Here is a 22,011-nt window from a genome sequence, read left to right on the forward strand (position 1 = left end):
CCAAATCTATTTGAGTGATGCTAGCCATATGCAAGTCATTGGACATAAATGACCACTAGCTGACGGAGAACTGTCAGATGTTGTTTCATCATCAGTCAGAGTAATAAAATGAGATGCTCTCATGGTGCTTGTTAAATCATGCTGAAATGTTGTTGGACATTGTGAGGACAGCACATGAAGAGGTGGCTAAAACAGATACATTGTGTCTGGTATAGAATTTGCAATTCATTGTGGTGACCTTGAAGTTAACCTGAATAAAATAGAAAAATTAAATTAATCTCAACAACAACCATGCTAAAGAAACCAACAAAAACACTAGGCCTAACATGCCCAACAAATTTCACCCTCCGATCATAAATTTGTCCAAAATACCACTGACTGAACACGAAAATTCCAGTTTAGCCAGGGGCCCTAAACACAATTGGCCTAATTTTAACACTCTGAACAAAGCCATCACTACAACAGCAGAAGCAGAATTATCCATTAGTAAATTACCAGCAGATAAACAAGACAAAGTAAGATTTGAAGTAAGAAGAAAATTAAACTCCATTCTCAACCCAGAAAACAGTAACTCCCGTAATTCACCCCATAATCATGACGACAATAGCTACAAAGATTCTATTCTCACACAAAAGCAAATATGTGCTCTAAAAAAGAAAATCAATGATAATAATCTCATAATTGCAAAAGCAGATAAAGGCAACAATAGCATCATAATGGACAAGAACGAATATGTAAGCAAAACAAATCAATTTTTTAAAGATAGCTCATTCTCTACAATAATTAAAGACCCTACCGCAAGAATCCAACATCAACTTAAGCAGACCCTGAAGAATACTTCACATCTTTTAACAGACCAAGAAAAAACTAAATTAATTAATATGAACCCAGGTTTACCCACCACCAAAGCCCTACCCAAAATACACAAAACCGGTGTCCCCATTCGCCCGATCATTAACTATAGACGGAGTCCGTTATACAAAGCATCACAATTCATTCAACGATTTTTAAGAAGAAACTATCATTTCTTGTCAAAGAAATCCGTCAAAAACACTAAAGAACTGATAGCTAAATTAAAAAATTTAAACATTCAAACCAATCATTCTCTCCACTCATTCGATATAGTAAACATGTATCCTAGCATACAAATCTCCAAAATATACCCCATCATTCAAAACAATTTAAGCAAATACAGCAACCTAAGTATACTAGATGTACAGGATTTCATGTCTACACTTAAGTTAGTTATAAGCAACAACTATTTCACTTTCGATAATGTTGTTTATCAATATGAAGGACTGGCTATGAGATCACTGGCCTCGGGTATCTTAACTGAGATTTACTTGGATTTTTTGGAACATATCAAAATTGATGATAATAATAACTTTAACAACATACTTTTCTGGGCAAGATTTGTAGATGACACCATAGTAATTATGGATGAGAGCATTACAAACGAAGCTACCAATCCCATTAATCTAAATAACATTGATCAACATATAAAATTCACACTTGAATCCGAAATTGAACGGAAAATACATTTTTTAGACCTAACTATTATCAGGCACCCAAGCTACTTAAGATATAAGATTTTCAGAAAACCCACCCAAACAATCACTACAATCCTTCAAGACTCTTCACACCGCCAAATTCACAAACGAGCAGCATACAACAGCATAGTATACCGAAGCCTTCAGTGTTATAATGTCTAAAAGAGACCTCAAAAATGAGTTGAACACTATTCGTAATCTAGCTAAATCCAATGTATACAACAGTTTCTTTATTTAAAAAAAAAAAAAAAAAATAAATAAAAATCAATAAATATAAATACCGCCCTTCTACCACCTTGAAAAAAAGATAAGAAAAACTGTCATAGGTACAACATCATAACTTGTGTAAAACCTTCAAATATTATGTTTAATATATTTTAATTATAGTTTATTTAATGCTAAATTATCTTTTATTAAATGCTAAACATAAATATGTAGTATAAATTTGTATAACCCCAAATACGTATTGTGTATAAGTTTAACCTCAAAATCTATATAGTCGAAAGCGGTAGAAAATTCCATAATGTTCGTATGTTAGATTTATTATACTATAATTTGGTATATATGAAGGGTTCTAGAAACTGTGATGTTTGGGACATCACTGAATGTTTTTAATTATTGAACTATATATTTAATTGATAATATGTATATATTTAATCACTGATAGGTCATTTTAAATTAATATGTATATATATAGGGCTTTTATCATCCATTTCAATTCTTTGTATCGCGGCTATAACGTATTCTGAACGAACAAATTATTGGGTAAAGTATTACATCACGCATATTTATAACTTGCAGTAAATTTTCCAATAGCCGTTGTGAGGTGACCAGAGTCAGCAGGCTAATTTCAGCCCAGTTCCAGGAAAAGTACGTCATCGAGGTTACGAGAGATATTACTCTCTCCACCTCATGAAAAGACAGTTGATACATTATTAACACCCACTTTTCAAACTCAGCTTCGAGACGCTTTATTTCAGCGGGAAAGTTCAGCCTGTGTGAATGAACGTAATGAAGCAACGTGATGGATGCACAGCTATACAAGGGAGAAGGGATGAGACCTCGAATCTTACTGGACCATGTGATATGGCTGATGGAAGGAGACTTCTGAACCAATATATACCACCGACAAGGGCTGGAGAGGACATTAAGATTCACATTCTCATTCAGACTCACATTCAGATTCAGATTCGGAGATTCGGATATTCTGATTCTGATTCTCACGCTTGGAAGATACTCTTACTACGATTCTACGTCTACACATCGGAGAAGATTTTAACTTAGTTCACTTCGCATCTGAGTATATTCTACTCAAAAGTTACTCTCATTGGGACTTGTTATCTCAATGACGAGAGGTAGTCAACGGGAGACCGGTTCTGACTGGTATAGGGGAGGAGAGCTTTTATTATGAATTTAGCTACGCTACTGTTCCGTAATACGGAAGAATACAAAGGTATTCTCTCCATGAACATAACCCATGGTGGTTTTGCACTTAAAATTAGGACTCATTACGACTTTATGTAAGGAGTACAATAGGAAGTGTTAAAGACAGGAAATGTGGATGTAGGACTGGAATCCAACAGATGAGGCAGCCTGTACGAGAGATCCACCCATCTTCAGCTTCAAGACAACAGAGTCTACATTTGGTGAGCTTACGGCATAAGTTACTGCAAGTCTTCGCGCAACAGTTCATTTTTAAAATTAATTTCATTCAATTTTCTTTTGCTTCCGTAAGTTCAGATTTCGTTAATACGCCGTTACGTCACGTTTTTCATCTCAATAAATAGCTATTTTAATTTGTATTTTATGAAATGATTATTAATGATCCTTAAATTCCAAGTTAGTGTACTTAATGATTTGTGTTCCGTTCACCCCACCCCTGGGAGTTTTTTGAGTCTCATTACATATTTTTATTTATTATTATTATTATTATTAATTATCTACTTTTGTTTTCAAGCCATAAGCTTGAAGACTGGCGCCCTTGGGATACGGTTTCTGGAGAAACGACATATCATTTATTTATTTTAATATTAAAGTGACCCGCCACGTTATAAATTTGTCATACATCTGTGGGCAAAGTGGGTACGTCACAAAACTTACGATAAGGTTTTATTATCCAGACACATGTAGAGACATTAGGAATGTTATAGATATTTCCATATGTATTGGTAAACAGTAAACGAAAGTTTGAGTACCCATTCGACCAGTTGGTCGATCGGTGTTTCGAGCGTGTTCCATTAGAGTGTTGTAAGAACTCTTCCAGAAATCGATAATTCTAGAGGGTTGATCGAATAGTATATATATATCGAGCTGTCAGTCAGTGAGACAGTCAAGTCAGGACTCAGTCAAGCGCTGGACTCGGAGTCAGGGAGTTCAAGAGAGTGTATGTTATAGTGCGTGAGTCAGTGTTGTTGATATCTGTACTTGTCAGAATCGACTTCAGGGTACTCCGCTATTAAGTGTTGTAGTGTCATTTGCTAGTATGTATAATTGTGTGTTGTGACTTACCGTGTAAATAAAGTAATTTATACAAGGAAGTGAACGTGTTCTCATGTGATATATATTTACGTAAAATAAAATCGCATCGCAGAACGATAAAACAACTCCCCTCTTTCTATCTTTATCTTCAACGAACAAATCTACCAAGTCACCAACATCTTTAAAAAGCACGATGTAAAAGTGTTTTCAAAACAAACAATAGGAATGCACAAGTCTTACATAATGCCACATCCATAAACAAGTTCAACAGGTATTAAAAATCAGGAGTATAGAGGATCATTTGCAACAGTTGCAATTCTTCTTACGTCGGACAGACTGGGAGAAATTTTAATATAAGGTGCTCGGAACATGTCAATGCCCTGAAATGCAATAAATTTTCAGCTGTAGGACAGCATATGCATGACTATAATCACAAATTCACAGACATAAAAGAAGATTTGGAAATTCTCAAAATCATCAACAAAGGAACCCTCCTTAACATTATCAAAAGCTGCTTCATACATTTAGATCAATATTACAACCCAAATCATAATCTTAATGAAATTTCAGAAAAGCCAAATATCCTTTTTGACCTGCTAATTCCCATTTTCAGAAACGTCAAACCAACAAGTCATAATTCAGTTTTTCATAATATTCACAGCACCTTTCCTCAGCAGCCATCCTTTTCCCCCCCCATCCTTCAGCCCCGCCTTAATTCCCCCCTCCCCCTCTCCTTCACAACCTATCCCTCTCCCCTCCTTCCTTTTCATTTGAATCTCACAACAGTTAGTCTGAAGCACACACAACAATAGGCCACACACCACATGCTGTATTGAGAGGTAAGTCTCATATAACCTATGCCATCTAACTAACACACTCTCTCATACAATTTATAAATTTTATGTTTCTAATTTATTCAGGTTAACTTCAAGGGAACCACAATGAATTGCAAATTGTATACCAGACACAATGTATATGTTTTAACCACATCTTCATGTGCCGTCCTCACAATGTCGAACAACATTTCAGCATGATTTAACGAGCAACACGAGAGCATCTCATTTTATTACTCTGATTGATGATGAAACAACATCTAACAGTTCTCCGTCAGCTAGTGGTTATTTACAAAGGTGTCCAATGACTTGCATATGGCTAACACCACTCAAATACATTTGGTGATGAACTACGGAATCAACATTTATCAGTTCCCGTTTACAACTGAATTAGTAATGATTAGCAGTATTAGAACTAACAGTTCTGTGTATATTAACACATGAAAGAGCCTCAATGATGAGCATACTCATGATGTTAGAACCTAGTTATTTTCAAATTTACTCATAATTTCATCCTAGTTTTTAATGTCAATTTGTACATATTTGTTCCATTTGTTTTATGTCAATTGTGTGCATGTACATTTGTTTAGTTATTAGATGTTTTACATTAAGGTTGAAGATGGCCAGCCCCAGCCGAAACTGGTCCCTAATTAATGTAATTTAGAATATTGCATATTATAGTATTGAAAGGTGGACCATTACTACATTAATTTAACAATTATATTGTAATTACAATTCAATAGGATCAGAACCATGAAGTTTATAACCTATGACAGTGCGTTAGTTGAGGACTGGGTGAAGTGCGCTTGGCAACGTCGTCCGGGAGCTTTGTTACAAAAACTAAACGTGCATGTGTTAGACAGTTACCGAGGACATACAACGGATGCCGTAAAAGATATGATGACGAAAGGAGGAACCGATCTTACGATAATTCCCGGAGGACTCACTTCTATTCTACAGTCGTTGGATGTGTGCGTGAACCAGCCTTTCAAAACTGCAATGAAACAGTTGTACACCAAATGGATGTCTGATGGTGAACACGCGTTAACACCAACCGGATGAGTGAAGAGGCCTGAAGTGGGACTAATATGCAGCTGGATCAAGACCGCATGGGCGCGCATTCCCAACGATCTAGTGTCCAAAAGCTTTAAGAAATGTGGAATTTCAAATTTAGTGGACGGTAGTAAGGACAACTATTTGTGGAAAGATGCCAGTGATGAAAGTTTCTAGGGTGAAACTTCAGATGACAATGGTGAATTGTGCATGATCTGAGTAGTGGACTGATTTTATTTTAAATTTTTGTGATGATTTTATTAATTGTAAGCTGTTTGAATTTATATTTGTGGCACATTTGAAGAAAATTAAATAGGTATGAAAGTTATTTTATTTTTTCCCCCGTATTTTGCTGTATTAAATTTAGGGTGCGGGTCTTATTTGGTGGCGGGTGGCATTCGGGATTATACGGTATCTGTAATTGAGACCTCCAGCCAACTAAAAAGGCATCTGGACAGAAAATATTAAAGTTTTCACTCACGGAAAAGAGACTGAGCCTCTCAATATTACAAATCAGAATATACAAGGTAACATGTTCATTTTTACCTTACATTTTATTTTATCATGAACTTTAAGCAATATTTTAATCTATATTCCACAGTTTTAATGTCATTTTAATTCAAGGTGTTTTATTGAAGATGACTCATAGAGAGCTGAAACATGTCTAACACTTGTAGGATAATACTTTGGTATTGACTTAAGAGGATAATAAATACTATTTTGGTATTTTGTAAGAATGTCTACTTACGCAAAACTGGATAAAGCCACGTTGTAATGGTTTTGATAGAAACGAGCAGGGGGTTGAACGTTACTCACGTCCGTAAGTATTACCTCACATTACCCTACACATGACCCCCAGGTGGTGCTAAACGAGTAACAGAGTTAAAGGTGACATACAATATGCCCAGAAACATAACAAGTAACAGTTCTTTTCAGAACCATCAAACTAGAGGTGAGAAACACCCAGTCCACATTATGCAACTTAATATTGAAGGCATAAGTTCTGCCAAATGCGAATATCTGCAAAAACAACTGCATGACCTTAACATTGATGTTGTTAATATTCAAGAAACCCAAACCAAAAATGAACAGGATCTCCAGCGTAGAGGACGAATACCCGGTTATACACTGGTCAAAGCTATCCACCATCCACAATATGGAACAGCCACCTATGTGAAGTTAAGTTTAAATGGAGTGCAAGTAATTATATGCACTGAAGATGGGTACATTTATACTATAGCAATTCAGATAAATGACTTAAAAATTGTCAATCTTTACAAGCCTCCATTGCGAATTGGGTTCCTACAGTACTGCCGGCTTTTGATCACCGTTGTGTATACACTGGAGACTTCAACAGCCATCACACAAACTGGCGGTATGACACTGTGGATGTGAACAGGGAGTCTCTAGTTCTATGGGCAGAAACTTACAATATGCATTTGGTTTTTGATGTAAAAGACAAGGGAACCTTCCACTCCGCACGCTGGAATAAGGATTATAACCCAGACTTGACATTCGTGTCTAAAGATCAACTAGACCAACCACTCAACACCACTCGCACTGTCCTGTCCAAATTCCCGAACAGTCAACACCGACCTGTTATGGTGGAAATCGGTTTAAAAATTCCCCATACCCAGATGGAACTTTCAACGAGCCAACTGGGATGGATTCACAAAAGACCTTGACTCCAGCCTACCTGCGAAGAATCCTCAGCCGACAGCAAATAACTACGACAAATTTGTTAAACTAGTTATCAAAGCTGCCAAGTCCAACATTCCTAGGGGTTACAGAAAGGAATATGTACCTGGATGGAATGAAGATAGTGAGGCTTTATACCAAGAATACCGAAGTTCTAGAAATCAAACAGTGGGCTCACAGCTACTCCACTCTTTAAATATGAGCAGAAGAGAGAAATGGTAAGCTACACTCAAAGAAATGAACTTCGCAAAGTCAAGCAGGAAAGCTTGGAGAATCTTGAATGCGCTAACTGGCAAGCAACACCCCAAAAAGCCGCATCCTAAACTGAGTCCTGACATTATTACCAACAGGATCGTAGACCTCACTAGGACAAAGAGGGACAAGAATCATACCAGAATAGTAAAATGTAACCTCTCTAAACTCAAGCGCAGTGCCCCGAGAAACGAGCCGCTTTCCAGACCCTTTTCCACAGTGGAAGTAGAAAATGCAATTAAATAACTGAAAATTGGCAAGGCTGCTGGTCCCGACAACATCTATAATGAATTTATTGAGAACATGGGCCCGCATTGTATATACTGGCTCACTTCTCTCTTCACTTACATACTCCAAGAGAATAGATTGCCCAGACAATTCAAACTGCCAAAAGTCATAGCCATTCTCAAACCTGGCAAACCTGAGGGCACCCCCGAAAGTTATTGACCAATAGCACTGCTCAGTTGCGCATTCAAGCTTCTTGAACAAATCCTCCTAACCAGAATAGCTCCATTCATTGAAGCTGTTACTCCTCCTGAACAAGCTGGATTCAGACATAGACGCAGCTGTACCGATCAAGTTCTTACCCTAACTACACATATCGAAGCTGGTTTTCAAGGACAACTAAAATCAACATCTGTTTTCATCGACTTGACAGGTGCATACGACACTGTTTGGCGACAGGGACTGATCTATAAACTGTTGCAAGTTGTACCAAGTCGAGAAATCGTGGATCTAATATCTAGCATGCTTAGTGGAAGACAATTCAAAGTGTCTCTAGGCAACACTAAAAGCCACAAACCAAAACTAAATAACGGTCTACCACAGGGATCTGTCTTAGCACCATTGCTATTCAATTTGTACATTCATGACCTACCAAACACATCAACCAAGTTCATATATGCTGATGACATCCCATTGGTAGCACAGAGTAATAAGTTTGAAAACGGTGGACAAATTCTGACGGAGGACCTTAAGAAGATGTCAACTTTCTTTAAGACCTGGAGATTGATCCCCAGCACAACAAAAACTGAAGTCTCTTGTTTCTATCTAGCAAATCGTGCTGCAAACTACAAACCAAGAGTTCTGCTCAACGGACGAAAGCTGAGGTACAATCCTTTCCCAAAATATCTTGAGGAGTCACTTTAGATAGAACCCTGAGCTACAAAGAGCACATCACTAAGCTTTCTCATAAAGTCGCCGCAAGAAAGAACATACTGCATAAGCTCTGTGGTACCTCCCGGGGAGACTCTGCTGATTGTCTACGTTTAACTGGCATTAGCCTTGTCTACTCGGCTGCTGAGTACTGTGCTCCTATCTGGTCGGAAAGTGTACATGTGAAGAAGGTAGACACAAAATTGAATGATACAATGCGTTGCATTACTAGTACCATCAAATCAACTCCATGTCACTGGTTACCTGTGCTGAGTCACATCCCTCCACCTCACTTAAGATGGAAGCAAGCTCTACTAAGGGAAGCTACGAAAATCTTTGCATCACCCTCTTTGCCACTGCAAGAGGAATTCTGCCATCCGTCACAGCAGCGACTTCAATCAAGAAGACCATTAAGTGACACTGCAGGGCAACTCATTGCGGATGGGTTTGACCTAACTGAAAGCTGGAAGCATGAGTGGTCAACAAAAACATTGTGAACAAGTGCCCACCATCTTGATCCCACAAAGAAGCCAAATGGTTTTGACCTGCCGAGGAACCTCTGGTGCCGTATCAACAGGTTAAGGACTGGACATGGTTGTTGCAATTATTTCAGGTACAAGTGGGGTTGAATCAGTTCACCAATGTGTGAGTGTAACCTGGAAGAACAGACGATTGAGCACCTGGTCCAACGATGTCCTCTTCATTTGTACCCTGGCACTCCTGATGATTTGTTCGCAATCACACCTGGTTTATCTGAATGGCTGAGAAGGATGGACTGTAAAGTTTGATTCTGCCTTGCGTATATATATTGTACAAAATTACCATACCATTAAATAAATAGGAGGTATTCAAATACAGTATCTGGCATAATATTTCCGGGTTATCCAGGCTTTCTCTACCTCCAATTACCACGGAGAATCAAGTCTACTGCAGTTCAGGAAAAGTCTATTCAGTAAAAAGGTTCCAAACCATAACAGTCTTAAATTACTAATGTATAAGTCCGACAAACACTAGCGTCTGTGCTGTATCGTTCAATGATCATGTTGACGTTTGTGACTGGAAAAGAACATTTGATTTTCTTATTTAATCAATAGGAAAAGGCTGCGGAAAGTCATCATTTGCTTGTACAAACATACAGTGAACACATTCCATTGATTAGAACATGCGAGACATGGTTTTGACAATTTAAACATGGCGATTTCAATGTGAAAGACAGCGCACTCTGGTAGATCACAAAAGTGCGAAGATGAGCAATTGCCCGGCGAAACCGTTAATGCACAACGCTACCGCCAAGAAATGATTAGTTTAAATCACACATTGATCAAGACGACCAGAATGGGCCAAAAGACATGGCAAAGTGATTTTGTTACACGACAGTGTGCTGTCGCACACAGCAAAACCAGTGAAAGGCAGCTTGAAATAACTTGGATGGGACATCCTTCTGCACCCACTGTACTGCCCCGAGCGGGTGCCATCTATCACCTCTTCGCATCAATGGGGCATGTGCTTGCAGAGTAGCACTTCAGCAATTTCGATGAAGATGGAAAATGGCTCGACAAATAGTTTGCTACAAAAGACGTGCAGTTTTTCTGGCATAGTATTCATAACTTACCTTAAAGATGGGCGAAATATGTAGAAGCCGACTGCCAATATTTTGAATAAACAAAATATGAAGTTCCCTTGAAAATTACGTATTTTCTTTACCACAAAAACCAGCAAAATTTACGCATACACCTGGTACGTCTTCCTTTTTTTCCCCATAGAAATTCATATTTATTGTGATAATGTTGCTTCCCCATAATAATTACCATTTTGACTGTAATGCCGTAAACGCGAAGTGAAATCCGTATTCATTAAGGACAATCTGTAATAGTTCTCCGCGTGTCCAACATGCTGCTGGACATGGAAACACATTTCGGCACTAACATTCACATCGCAATATTTGCAGAAAAGAATACTTCCAACAGCACAAAACACTTCCGTTCCAATTTCAGATACAAGCTCTCAAAAAGAGTGTTACTAGGCTTCACTTTAAATCAAAATCAAAATCTCTTTAATTGCAAATGAGGTGTCTACCTCCGTGGCAAATAGTACACTAAAATACATTATTGTCAAGCACTGAATTTTAAATTAACAAGAGAAGAAGAAAATTTTCCTAGATTACAACATTATACAATTTACGCTAACAATTTTTTTTATTAAACACACAGCTCATGATTAATAAATTTATATTGTTTACAAAATTCTACTTATAATTTCTCCTGTACTTACAAACATAGTCAACTGATATACAGTATGTGGAATTACTTCAAATAATACTATACAACTGGTATAAGATTAAAATTTACATTGCATTTGTTTACCTACTCATCTTTTTACCCATTTTGGAACCTAAGTAGCATAACGACCTGCTGCGTCTTAACCAGAGCCCCTTTTGCCATCACTTTTCAGAGTCCCTGAAGGGCCTTCACAGCTACCGTAGCGGTTCCAGGGCCCTCAAAGTCCCCACTGTACTTCACCCCTACAGGCAGTCCCCTACTTCGGCTGTCCCAACTCCATAGACCAGGGGATGGAATTAATTTATTCACACACATATTTTATTTAAATAACTTGCACTGGTCGAATGCCCTCTAACATTTCATTTATTTTCTCTGTTGTTGTTTATTCTCTTCTTGAATATCTGTACAGATTTTGGAAAAGGATCAAACACTACCCCTGGTAAACTGTTCCACTCCTTCACGCCCTTCCCAATGAATGAAAATTTACCCCAATCGCTTCTGCTAAAATTCCTTCTAATTTTATACTTGTGGTCAGTTCTGCCAATATAATTATTTTCCAACTGAAGCATCTCACAGATATCTCCCCACGCTTCTTCTCCTGTATAGGCTCTATATAATCCTAAAAGTCTAGTTTTATCCCTTCTCTTACTTAAAGTTTCCCACCCAAGTTCCTCTAACATTTCTGATACACTACTGTCTCTCCTGAAATCCCCTGTTACAAATCTTGCTGCTTTCCTCTGCACACTATCTATTTCTTTTATTAGGTATTTTTGGTGAGGATCCCAAACACTGCTTCCATATTCCAGTAATGGACGAACCATACATAAGTAACTTTTTTCTTTTAATTCTCTGTTGCATCCCCTAAGTAGCCTCATTATGACATGAAACAATCTGTATCCTTTCCCAACAATGTCATCAACATGACTTTCAGTGCAAATTACTTTAAAATCTCACATCTTATTTGCACTTACCATCTTTTAGGAAAACTACCTCATCCAAAGTATATTCAAATTCGGTTTTAAAACTCCTGTTTGTAAATGTTGTAACAGTTGATTTGCCTCCATTAACCTTCATATTATTTTCTTCAACCCATTGTTGGATACTCTCAAGGTCCCTTTGTAATTCTGAACAATCCTCTATGTTATTTATTTCCCTATAAACAATTATGTCATCTGCATACAATCTTATTTTTGATGTTCTATTGTTCCCTAAATCATTTGAGTATATTAAGAAAAGTAGCGGACCGATTATACTACCCTGTTTTATTATTTATAAATTTCATTTTCCGTATTGACAGACTCAAAGTATAGATAAGAAATGTGTTTTTCCACCATTCAATACACAATTTATTTTAATAGATTAAGCTAGTACCGGTTTCGGCTCTTTAACGGCCATCATCAGCTAGTACATGTTTTGTTTTAGCCATTAGACAATACACAAGTTGTTATTGTATTAGGCATCCGGATGTCTAATGGGGGATGGAAAAATAGCATATAATTAAAATATCAGTGGTCAGGTTAAAAAGTTATAAATAGAGCATGAGTATGTAAAACATATTAAAAACACACAGGTCACAATATATAACATTTAAAAAGTTTCAACACATTAAAATTGTACGTATAGGTAGACACTTGTTAAAATTTTTCAATTTATGTTATATGGATTCCATTCTTCTGTCCTCTGTGCAGATCCTTCTAAGTAATGTTGATTTTAGTTGCGTAGGGTAATCTTCGAGGACATTTTGAAACTAGTGTACGTCTTATTGATGTGAGCCTTTGTCATGATGAAATTTCGTTATGTTATATATCCCAACATGTGTTATACTATGGCAAGTTTCAATACAGCAAACAGCAGGTCTCGAGCATGTATTTAGAAGTAGTCGGTGGTAACACTTCTCTCGTCTATGTTTGTTCTTGTAGTCTGTAAAGATAAAGTGATATAAGTATGCCGGTAGTGTGTGCATGAAGGAATGCCTAGTGTGTGTATGGAAAGAGTACTTACTATAGTTGTTGTGGAAGTCTTGTGCTGATGTGTTTGAAGGCTTGTTGTGTTCTACTGCGAGTGAGTCTGGCGCTCATATTAGCTGTGGAGGGGAATGTAGGTGGAGGGGAAGAAGGAGTGGCCGTTGGAGAAGTAGGGGCGGGGTCAGGCTTGTGATTCGTTGGTTTGTTAGAGCGTGTGTTTACTATTTTGAGATAATCATTCTTTAATATCGGAATGGCTTTGTCAAAAATAATGCTGGTTTTTTCATTAATATCATTAATGTTATGATTGGGGTTGGCGTATAGGTCTAAAGAAATGTAGAAATCTTCGGTTATGTTGAGCAGGGGGCCCTTGGAGTTTATATTTAGTATCGTCATGTCGTTATTGATGTTTGTGAAACTATGCTTGGATTCTTCTACATGTTGGCCTATTGATGAGAAATGGTTATGTTTTACTGCATTTACATGTTCATTGTAGCGGATGGTGAAGTTTCTGCCTGTACGTCCTATGTAACTTATGTCACAGTTGTTACATTTGATACGGTAGACACCTGATTGGTTGTATTTATTGTTATTATTGACTGTTTTAGTGTTATGTATAATGTTGGTACTATTGTGTGTGGTTTTGAATACTGTTTTTATGTTGTGCTTCTTGAAAATATTAGTTATAGTATATATGTGGGTGTTGTTGAAGGTAAATAGAGCATAGTCTTTTTTGGGTTTGGCTGTTTTTGCTAATTTAGTTTTAGGTTGTGATTTTATTTTGTGAATGATTTTGTTGACCATTTCTTTGCTGTATCCGTTGTGTTTAGCTATGTCGTGGATTAACTTCAATTCATTATTTTGGTCTTCTGTTGTCATTGGGATGTTAAAGGCTCTATAAATCATACTATAATAGGCTGCTCTTTTATGTGTATTGGGATGAATGGAGTCATTTTTTATGGTATTTGAGGTGTGTGTGGGTTTCCTGTAGATCTTGTAAAATAAGTGGTCGTCGTGTCTGGTTATTGTTAAGTCTAGGTAATTTAGTGCACGGTTATTTTCGGTTTCTTTGGTGAATTTAATTTGGGGATCTAGAGTGTTAAGCTTATCTAGTATAGTTTGTGCGTCAGTGGATCTATTATCTAAAACTACGAAGACATCGTCAACAAATCTGCACCAAAAATGTATATTCTCTATTTCTTTGATTGACGTGTATTCTAGGTTATCTATGTATATTTCTGCTAATATTCCGGAGGCAGGAGACCCCATAGGTAAGCCTTGTTGCTGATAAATGGTATCGTGAAATCTGAAATAGTTATTGTTTATGGCGAATTCAAGTAAGTTTATGAATTCGTTTATTTCTAAGGTGCTCAAGTTGCTATTGTTTTTTAGGTTAGATTCTATTATTTTGATTGTTTGTTTAACAGGAATGTTAGGGTACATATTTATTATGTCAAATGAAGCAAGGGTATGGTGTTGTTCGATCTTTAGCTCTTTGGTTCTGTTGCAAAAATCTATTGAGTTTAGTATTGTTTTGTTTGCTAAAAATGTATAGTGCTTTTTTAAAATTTTTTGGATGAATTGCGATAATTTGTAGGTTGGACTGGCTCTATAGTTTATAATAGGTCTCATAGATACGTCGTCTTTATGTATTCTTGGGTAGGCTTTCGCGGTCGGTAATTGGGGGTTCATTGTTATGAGTTTAGCAGATTCAGTTTCGGTGAGAAGAAAATGTGTGTTTTTAAGTAAAATTTTTAAATTCCTTTGTATGTTATTGGTTGGATCTCGGCGTTTAATAGAAAAAGTATTGTCTTGGAAACATTTTTTAGTCTTTGTTATGTATTCATTTTTATCCATAATGACCGTAGTGTTGCCTTTGTCGGCCTTCGTTACTAGTAGATTGTTCTGTTTTATTTTATTTTTAAGTTTGTTTAAGTTCGATCTATGGGTGGTATTCATGTTTGGGTTATTATTGTGGACGCTATTGATGTATTGCGGGATCTTTCTACTGATTTCGTGTCTTGCTTCGTCTCGTATGTCATATGGGATCATGCACACACTACCGGCATACTTATATCACTTTATCTTTACAGACTACAAGAACAAACATAGACAAGGGAAGTGTTACCACCAACTACTTCTAAATACATGCTCGAGACCTGCTGTTTGCTGTATTGAAACTTGCCATAGTATATCACAAGTTGGGATATATAACATAACGAAATTTCATCATGACAAAGGCCCACATCAATAAGACGTACACTAGTTTCAAAATGTCCTCGAAGATTACCCTACGCAACTAAAATCAACATTACTTAGAAGGATCTGCACAGAGGACGGAAGAATGGAATCCATATAACATAAATTGAAAAATTTTAACAAGTGTCTACCTATACGTACAATTTTAATGTGTTGAAACTTTTTAAATGTTATATATTGTGACCTGTGTGTTTTTAATATGTTTTACATACTCATGCTCTATTTATAACTTTTTAACCTGACCACTGATATTTTAATTATATGCTATTATTCCATCCCCCATTAGACATCCGGATGCCTAATACAATAACAACTTGTGTATTGTCTAATGGCTAAAACAAAACATGTACTAGCTGATGATGGCCGTTAAAGAGCCGAAACCGGTACTAGCTTAATCTATTAAAATAAATTGTGTATTGAATGGTGGAAAAACACATTTCTTATCTATACTTTGAGTCTGTCAATACGGAAAATGAAATTTATAAATAATAATACGGAAGCCAACCAGGCAAAACGTAAGGCATTTAAATATCAGAACTTGAAAATTAAACTAATGAACACAACCAAAAGCATTGCCTTTTTGAAGGAATGCCTTTCAAACAACTTAACACCGAAATTTCTTCAGAAATACAATAATAAACACAGACGAACCGCTCAGACACGCAAAACACAAAACAGGACTAATGAAATTTGGTTAAAAGAAGAAATAAAATTCCTATATCAGAAGAAACAACACCTTAATAATGAACTTTACTCAACACACCTGAAAGCATCCCATGAACTCCCACACAGCTATTGGAATTACTTTCAACGAATTTCCAGAGAAAAAATAGAAGACTTAGCCATAAAGAAACAAAACACACTAAACAAAAAACTGGAAACACTGAAACAACAACAAAGTAAACCAAAGCCACTAACCATAATCCAAAACAAAGATCCCTCTCTTCCTAACAAGAATTCCCAACATAAATTCCATCCGCCTATAAAAAATCTTACGCAAACCGTATTTGACGACGTAGAAACGGATATATTGAACAGGGGACCCAAACACAACTGGGGTAATGCATCATCCTACCAGAATATTATAACTACCATTACCGAAACAGAACTTGCTTTACAAAAGATCCCATATGACATACGAGACGAAGCAAGACACGAAATCAGTAGAAAGATCCCGCAATACATCAATAGCGTCCACAATAATAACCCAAACATGAATACCACCAATAGATCGAACTTAAACAAACTTAAAAATAAAATAAAACAGAACAATCTACTAGTAACGAAGGCCGACAAAGGCAACACTACGGTCATTATGGATAAAAATGAATACATAACAAAGACTAAAAAATGTTTCAAGACAATACTTTTTCTATTAAACGGCAAGATCCAACCAATAACATACAAAGGAATTTAAAAAATTTACTTAAAATCACACATTTTCTTCTCACCGAAACTGAATCTGCTAAACTCATAACAATGAACCCCCAATTACCGACCGCGAAAGCCTACCCAAGAATACATAAAGACGACGTATCTATGAGACCTATTATAAACTATAGAGCCAGTCCAACCCACAAATTATCGCAATTCATCCAAAAATTTTTAAAAAAGCACTATACATTTTTAGCAAACAAAACAATACTAAACTCAATAGATTTTTGCAACAGAACCAAAGAGCTAAGGATCGAACAACACCATACCCTTGCTTCATTTGACATAATAAATATGTACCCTAACATTCCTGTTAAACAAACAATCAAAATAATAGAATCTAACCTAAAAAACAATAGCAACTTGAGCACCTTAGAAATAAACGAATTCATAAACTTACTTGAATTCGCCATAAACAATAACTATTTCAGATTTCACGATACCATTTATCAGCAACAAGGCTTACCTATGGGGTCTCCTGCCTCCGGAATATTAGCAGAAATATACATAGATAACCTAGAATACACGTCAATCAAAGAAATAGAGAATATACATTTTTGGTGCAGATTTGTTGACGATGTCTTCGTAGTTTTAGATAATAGATCCACTGACGCACAAACTATACTAGATAAGCTTAACACTCTAGATCCCCAAATTAAATTCACCAAAGAAACCGAAAATAACCGTGCACTAAATTACCTAGACTTAACAATAACCAGACACGACAACCACTTATCTTACAAGATCTACAGGAAACCCACACACACCTCAAATACCATAAAAAATGACTCCATTCATCCCAATACACATAAAAGAGCAGCCTATTATAGTATGATTTATAGAGCCTTTAACATCCCAATGACAACAGAAGACCAAAATAATGAATTGAAGTTAATCCACGACATAGCTAAACACAACGGATACAGCAAAGAAATGGTCAACAAAATCATTCACAAAATAAAATCACAACCTAAAACTAAATTAGCAAAAACAGCCAAGCCCAAAAAAGACTATGCTCTATTTACCTTCAACAACACCCACATATATACTATAACTAATATTTTCAAGAAGCACAACATAAAAACAGTATTCAAAACCACACACAATAGTACCAACATTATACATAACACTAAAACAGTCAATAATAACAATAAATACAACCAATCAGGTGTCTACCGTATCAAATGTAACAACTGTGACATAAGTTACATAGGACGTACAGGCAGAAACTTCACCATCCGCTACAATGAACATGTAAATGCAGTAAAACATAACCATTTCTCATCAATAGGCCAACATGTAGAAGAATCCAAGCATAGTTTCACAAACATCAATAACGACATGACGATACTAAATATAAACTCCAAGGGCCCCCTGCTCAACATAACCGAAGATTTCTACATTTCTTTAGACCAATACGCCAACCCCAATCATAACATTAATGATATTAATGAAAAAACCAGCATTATTTTTGACAAAGCCATTCCGATATTAAAGAATGATTATCTCAAAATAGTAAACACACGCTCTAACAAACCAACGAATCACAAGCCTGACCCCGCCCCTACTTCTCCAACGGCCACTCCTTCTTCCCCTCCACAGCTAATATGAGCCCCAGACTCACTCGCAGTAGAACACAACAAGCCTTCAAACACATCAGCACAAGACTTCCACAACAACTATAGTAAGTACTCTTTCCATACACACACTAGGCATTCCTTCATGCACACACTACCGGCATACTTATATCACTTTATCTTTACAGACTACAAGAACAAACATAGACAAGAGAAGTGTTATCACCGACTACTTCTAAATACATGCTCGAGACCTGCTGTTTGCTGTATTGAAACTTGCCATAGTATATCACAAGTTGGGATATATAACATAACGAAATTTCATCATGACAAAGGCCCACATCAATAAGACGTACACTAGTTTCAAAATGTCCTCGAAGATTACCCTACGCAACTAAAATCAACATTACTTAGAAGGATCTGCACAGAGGACAGAAGAATGGAATCCATATAACATAAATTGAAAAATTTTAACAAGTGTCTACCTATACGTACAATTTTAATGTGTTGAAACTTTTTAAATGTTATATATTGTGACCTGTGTGTTTTTAATATGTTTTACATACTCATGCTCTATTTATAACTTTTTAACCTGACCACTGATATTTTAATTACATGCTATTATTCCATCCCCCATTAGACATCCGGATGCCTAATACAATAACAACTTGTGTATTGTCTAATGGCTAAAACAAAACATGTACTAGCTGATGACGGCCGTTAAAGAGCCGAAACCGGTACTAGCTTAATCTATTAAAATAAATTGTGTATTGAATGGTGGAAAAACACATTTCTTATCTATACTTATACTACCCTGTGCGATTCCCTTCCAAACTTTCTCTTCCTGTGATATATTATTTCCTACCTTGACTTTCTGAACCCTTGAATTTAGAAATGTTCCTATCCAACGTATAACCCTTACGTCCAATCCTATTCCCTACAATTTTCTTAATAATATTCCATGTAGTTCTCTCTTTTGTGATATGATTCAAATATATGTATTTACTACAGAAAATATGTTTAAGAGATGATGAACTGATGATGATTTGAATTGAGAATGCACAGTAAATATGTAGGCAAAAGAAGGTGAAGTTGGAAAAAAAGGAAGAAAAAGATGTTAAGAACTAAAAAAGTTAAAAACGGATCAATAAGCCAAAAATGCAAAAAAAGGACAAAACAAGATAAATGAAACCCTCCATCTTCTGACTTACAATGACCCTAAAATGAACATATATGTTGGGCCCCATCTTCGGACACTCGGGGGGGGGGGAGAGGATTTTTCCTGAACTTCCTAGCTCTACTTATCACATACTTAATCAAGAATATTCTTGTCATGGTATTTGTATACAGAGGTAATACGCCACTTGAATAGGTTAGATGAAAGATACGGCAATCTGGCCTTAGTCCTGCCAGAATCAATCAATCAATCAATCAATCAATCAATCAATCTACTTATCTATCTGTCAAACCATGAAGTTCAACTACTTTCTTACAGTACAGTTACAGGAATGGACAGCTTATAATAATTAAATATGAACTATCTAATCATAATCATCCTTAAACTTACGTAAGAGCTACTTACAAAGTGTTGCTGTAACTACCTCTAGAAATGAACATTCTGAAATATACATACCTTACATAAAGATTGGAATTCTTCAGCATTCGGATCGTAACAGGCTAGAAGGAACCCTCCGTACAGTCCCGCTCTCTTCCCTTGCCCTCTATACCCTCCTAGAACTACAACATCAAGTGAATCTCCCATTCCATCGAGATAGTCCTTCTTTAATTTTAACCAGTTACGAGACCGTTTTGCAATTTCATATGTCGCCTCCTGTTCTAGGGTCTTCACCATTAGTCCTTCACAACGCCCTAGTAAACAAAAGAAATTTAAAATGAATGTAAAATAATAAATCATGACAGAAGTTGCGAATCATACGAGAATGATTCTTTCTTCCATGCTGACATCTATAACATAACAAAAACTGACAAAGAACAATATTGACTTTACTAGTTACAATATTATGTTGACACATATACACTAGTGTCAAAAAAATGAAGCATAAGTTACGAGTAAGCAGGGCAACAGGAAATAGACCGCAAATCCCGTGACATATGCACCTACGAACCTTGTGTGTTCGCTCTGTATAAGAAAGGAGTGTTCCCTGCTTTGACTAGCAGCGTAACCGCAAGGTAAACACAGCCTGTGCCTGCACCCCATATTCCCTCAGTCGTGTTTGTCCTGTTATAGTGTGCGGAGTGTAGCCTCGTGGTGCACGTGACAACATAATGGCACGACGATGCCATTTGGACCCATTTTGCAGCGTAGAATACTCGGCCGCCAGGAAGCAGGCCAGACACAGACCGAAGTCGCCGTATCCTTGAATGTGCCACAAAGAGTCATGTCCAGGCTTTGGAGACGATTTCGAGACACAGGAGATGTTAGTCATAGGCCAGTACCAGGTCGACCAAGGGTAACCACCCCACAGCAGGACCGATATCTGGCCTTAACCGCCCGATGATATCGCAGTGCACGTGCAAGACAATTGTCGGCAGAGCTTCTGAGCCGTCTCTGGGGCTGGCGTTTCCCGGCAAACTGTGTACCAGAGGCTCAGAACAGCAGGGCTGTTTGCCCGGCGTCCAACAGTGTGCGTCCTGCTCACTCCAGCACAGAGATGGGCCCTTTTACTGTGGAGTCGTCAACATCGAAACTGGACCATGAATGAATGGAGGCATGTGCTCTTCACAGACGAATTCCGCTTCAGTTTGCAGAATGATTCCCGTCGCACATTAATCTGGAGAGAACCAGGTAGCTGATACAACCACAGGAACATCGTGAAACGGGACCAATATGGTGGTGGCGGCGGCATGCTGTGAGGCAGCATCATGTTGAACAGCCGTACGGACCTGCACATCTTCACGGGTGGTCCGAGGAAAACCGTTAACGCACGGATGTACAGGGATGAGGTACTGAGATCACATGTTTGACTCTTCAGAGGTGCGTTTGGTCCAGACTTCCTCTTAATGAACGATAATGTCCGACCGCACCGCGCTGCTCTGGTGTATGAATTTCTGGCTGGGGAAGATATTCATTGCATGAACTGGCCAGCGAGGTCTGCGGATATTAATCCTCTAGAACATGCCTGGGATGCATTGGGGGGGGGGGGGGGGGGAGAATTGCATCCCATCAGCCTCCACCAAGTACCCTCCAAGACCTTCGCATTGCCCTTTCGGAGGAATGGGATTGACTGCCACAAGAGCTCTTGGACCATTTGATAGAAAGCATGCCACGTTGCTGCGAAGCATGTGTGGCCGTTAGGGGTAACCATACACCCTATTAACAGCATATTTTGTTGTGGAAGACATTGCCAAGTTTTGTTAGTTGTTGTCAAACGTGTACCTTAGCTATCAGAACATTTCCGACACTGTCTTTTTGGACAAGATGTGCGACATATGGTGTGTGATTCAGCTTCCGTTTGTTC

The 22,011-nt window shown here is 37.4% G+C and overlaps 1 protein-coding gene across 3 annotated transcripts in view; it reads right to left on the reverse strand.

Moving 5' to 3' along the window:
* DNAlig1 (DNA ligase 1) overlaps nucleotides 1–22,011 on the reverse strand; it is a 719,906-nt gene that overhangs the window by 83,967 nt on the left and 613,928 nt on the right. For all 3 annotated transcript variants that reach the window (XM_068225852.1, XM_068225851.1, XM_068225853.1), the window contains one exon: nucleotides 20,166–20,401. In XM_068225852.1, the coding sequence (XP_068081953.1) occupies nucleotides 20,166–20,401 (236 nt within the window). The remainder of the gene's footprint in view (nucleotides 1–20,165; nucleotides 20,402–22,011) is intronic.

This window comes from Anabrus simplex, chromosome 2, assembly GCF_040414725.1.
Source record: "Anabrus simplex isolate iqAnaSimp1 chromosome 2, ASM4041472v1, whole genome shotgun sequence".
NCBI classification, from domain to species: domain Eukaryota; kingdom Metazoa; phylum Arthropoda; class Insecta; order Orthoptera; family Tettigoniidae; genus Anabrus; species Anabrus simplex.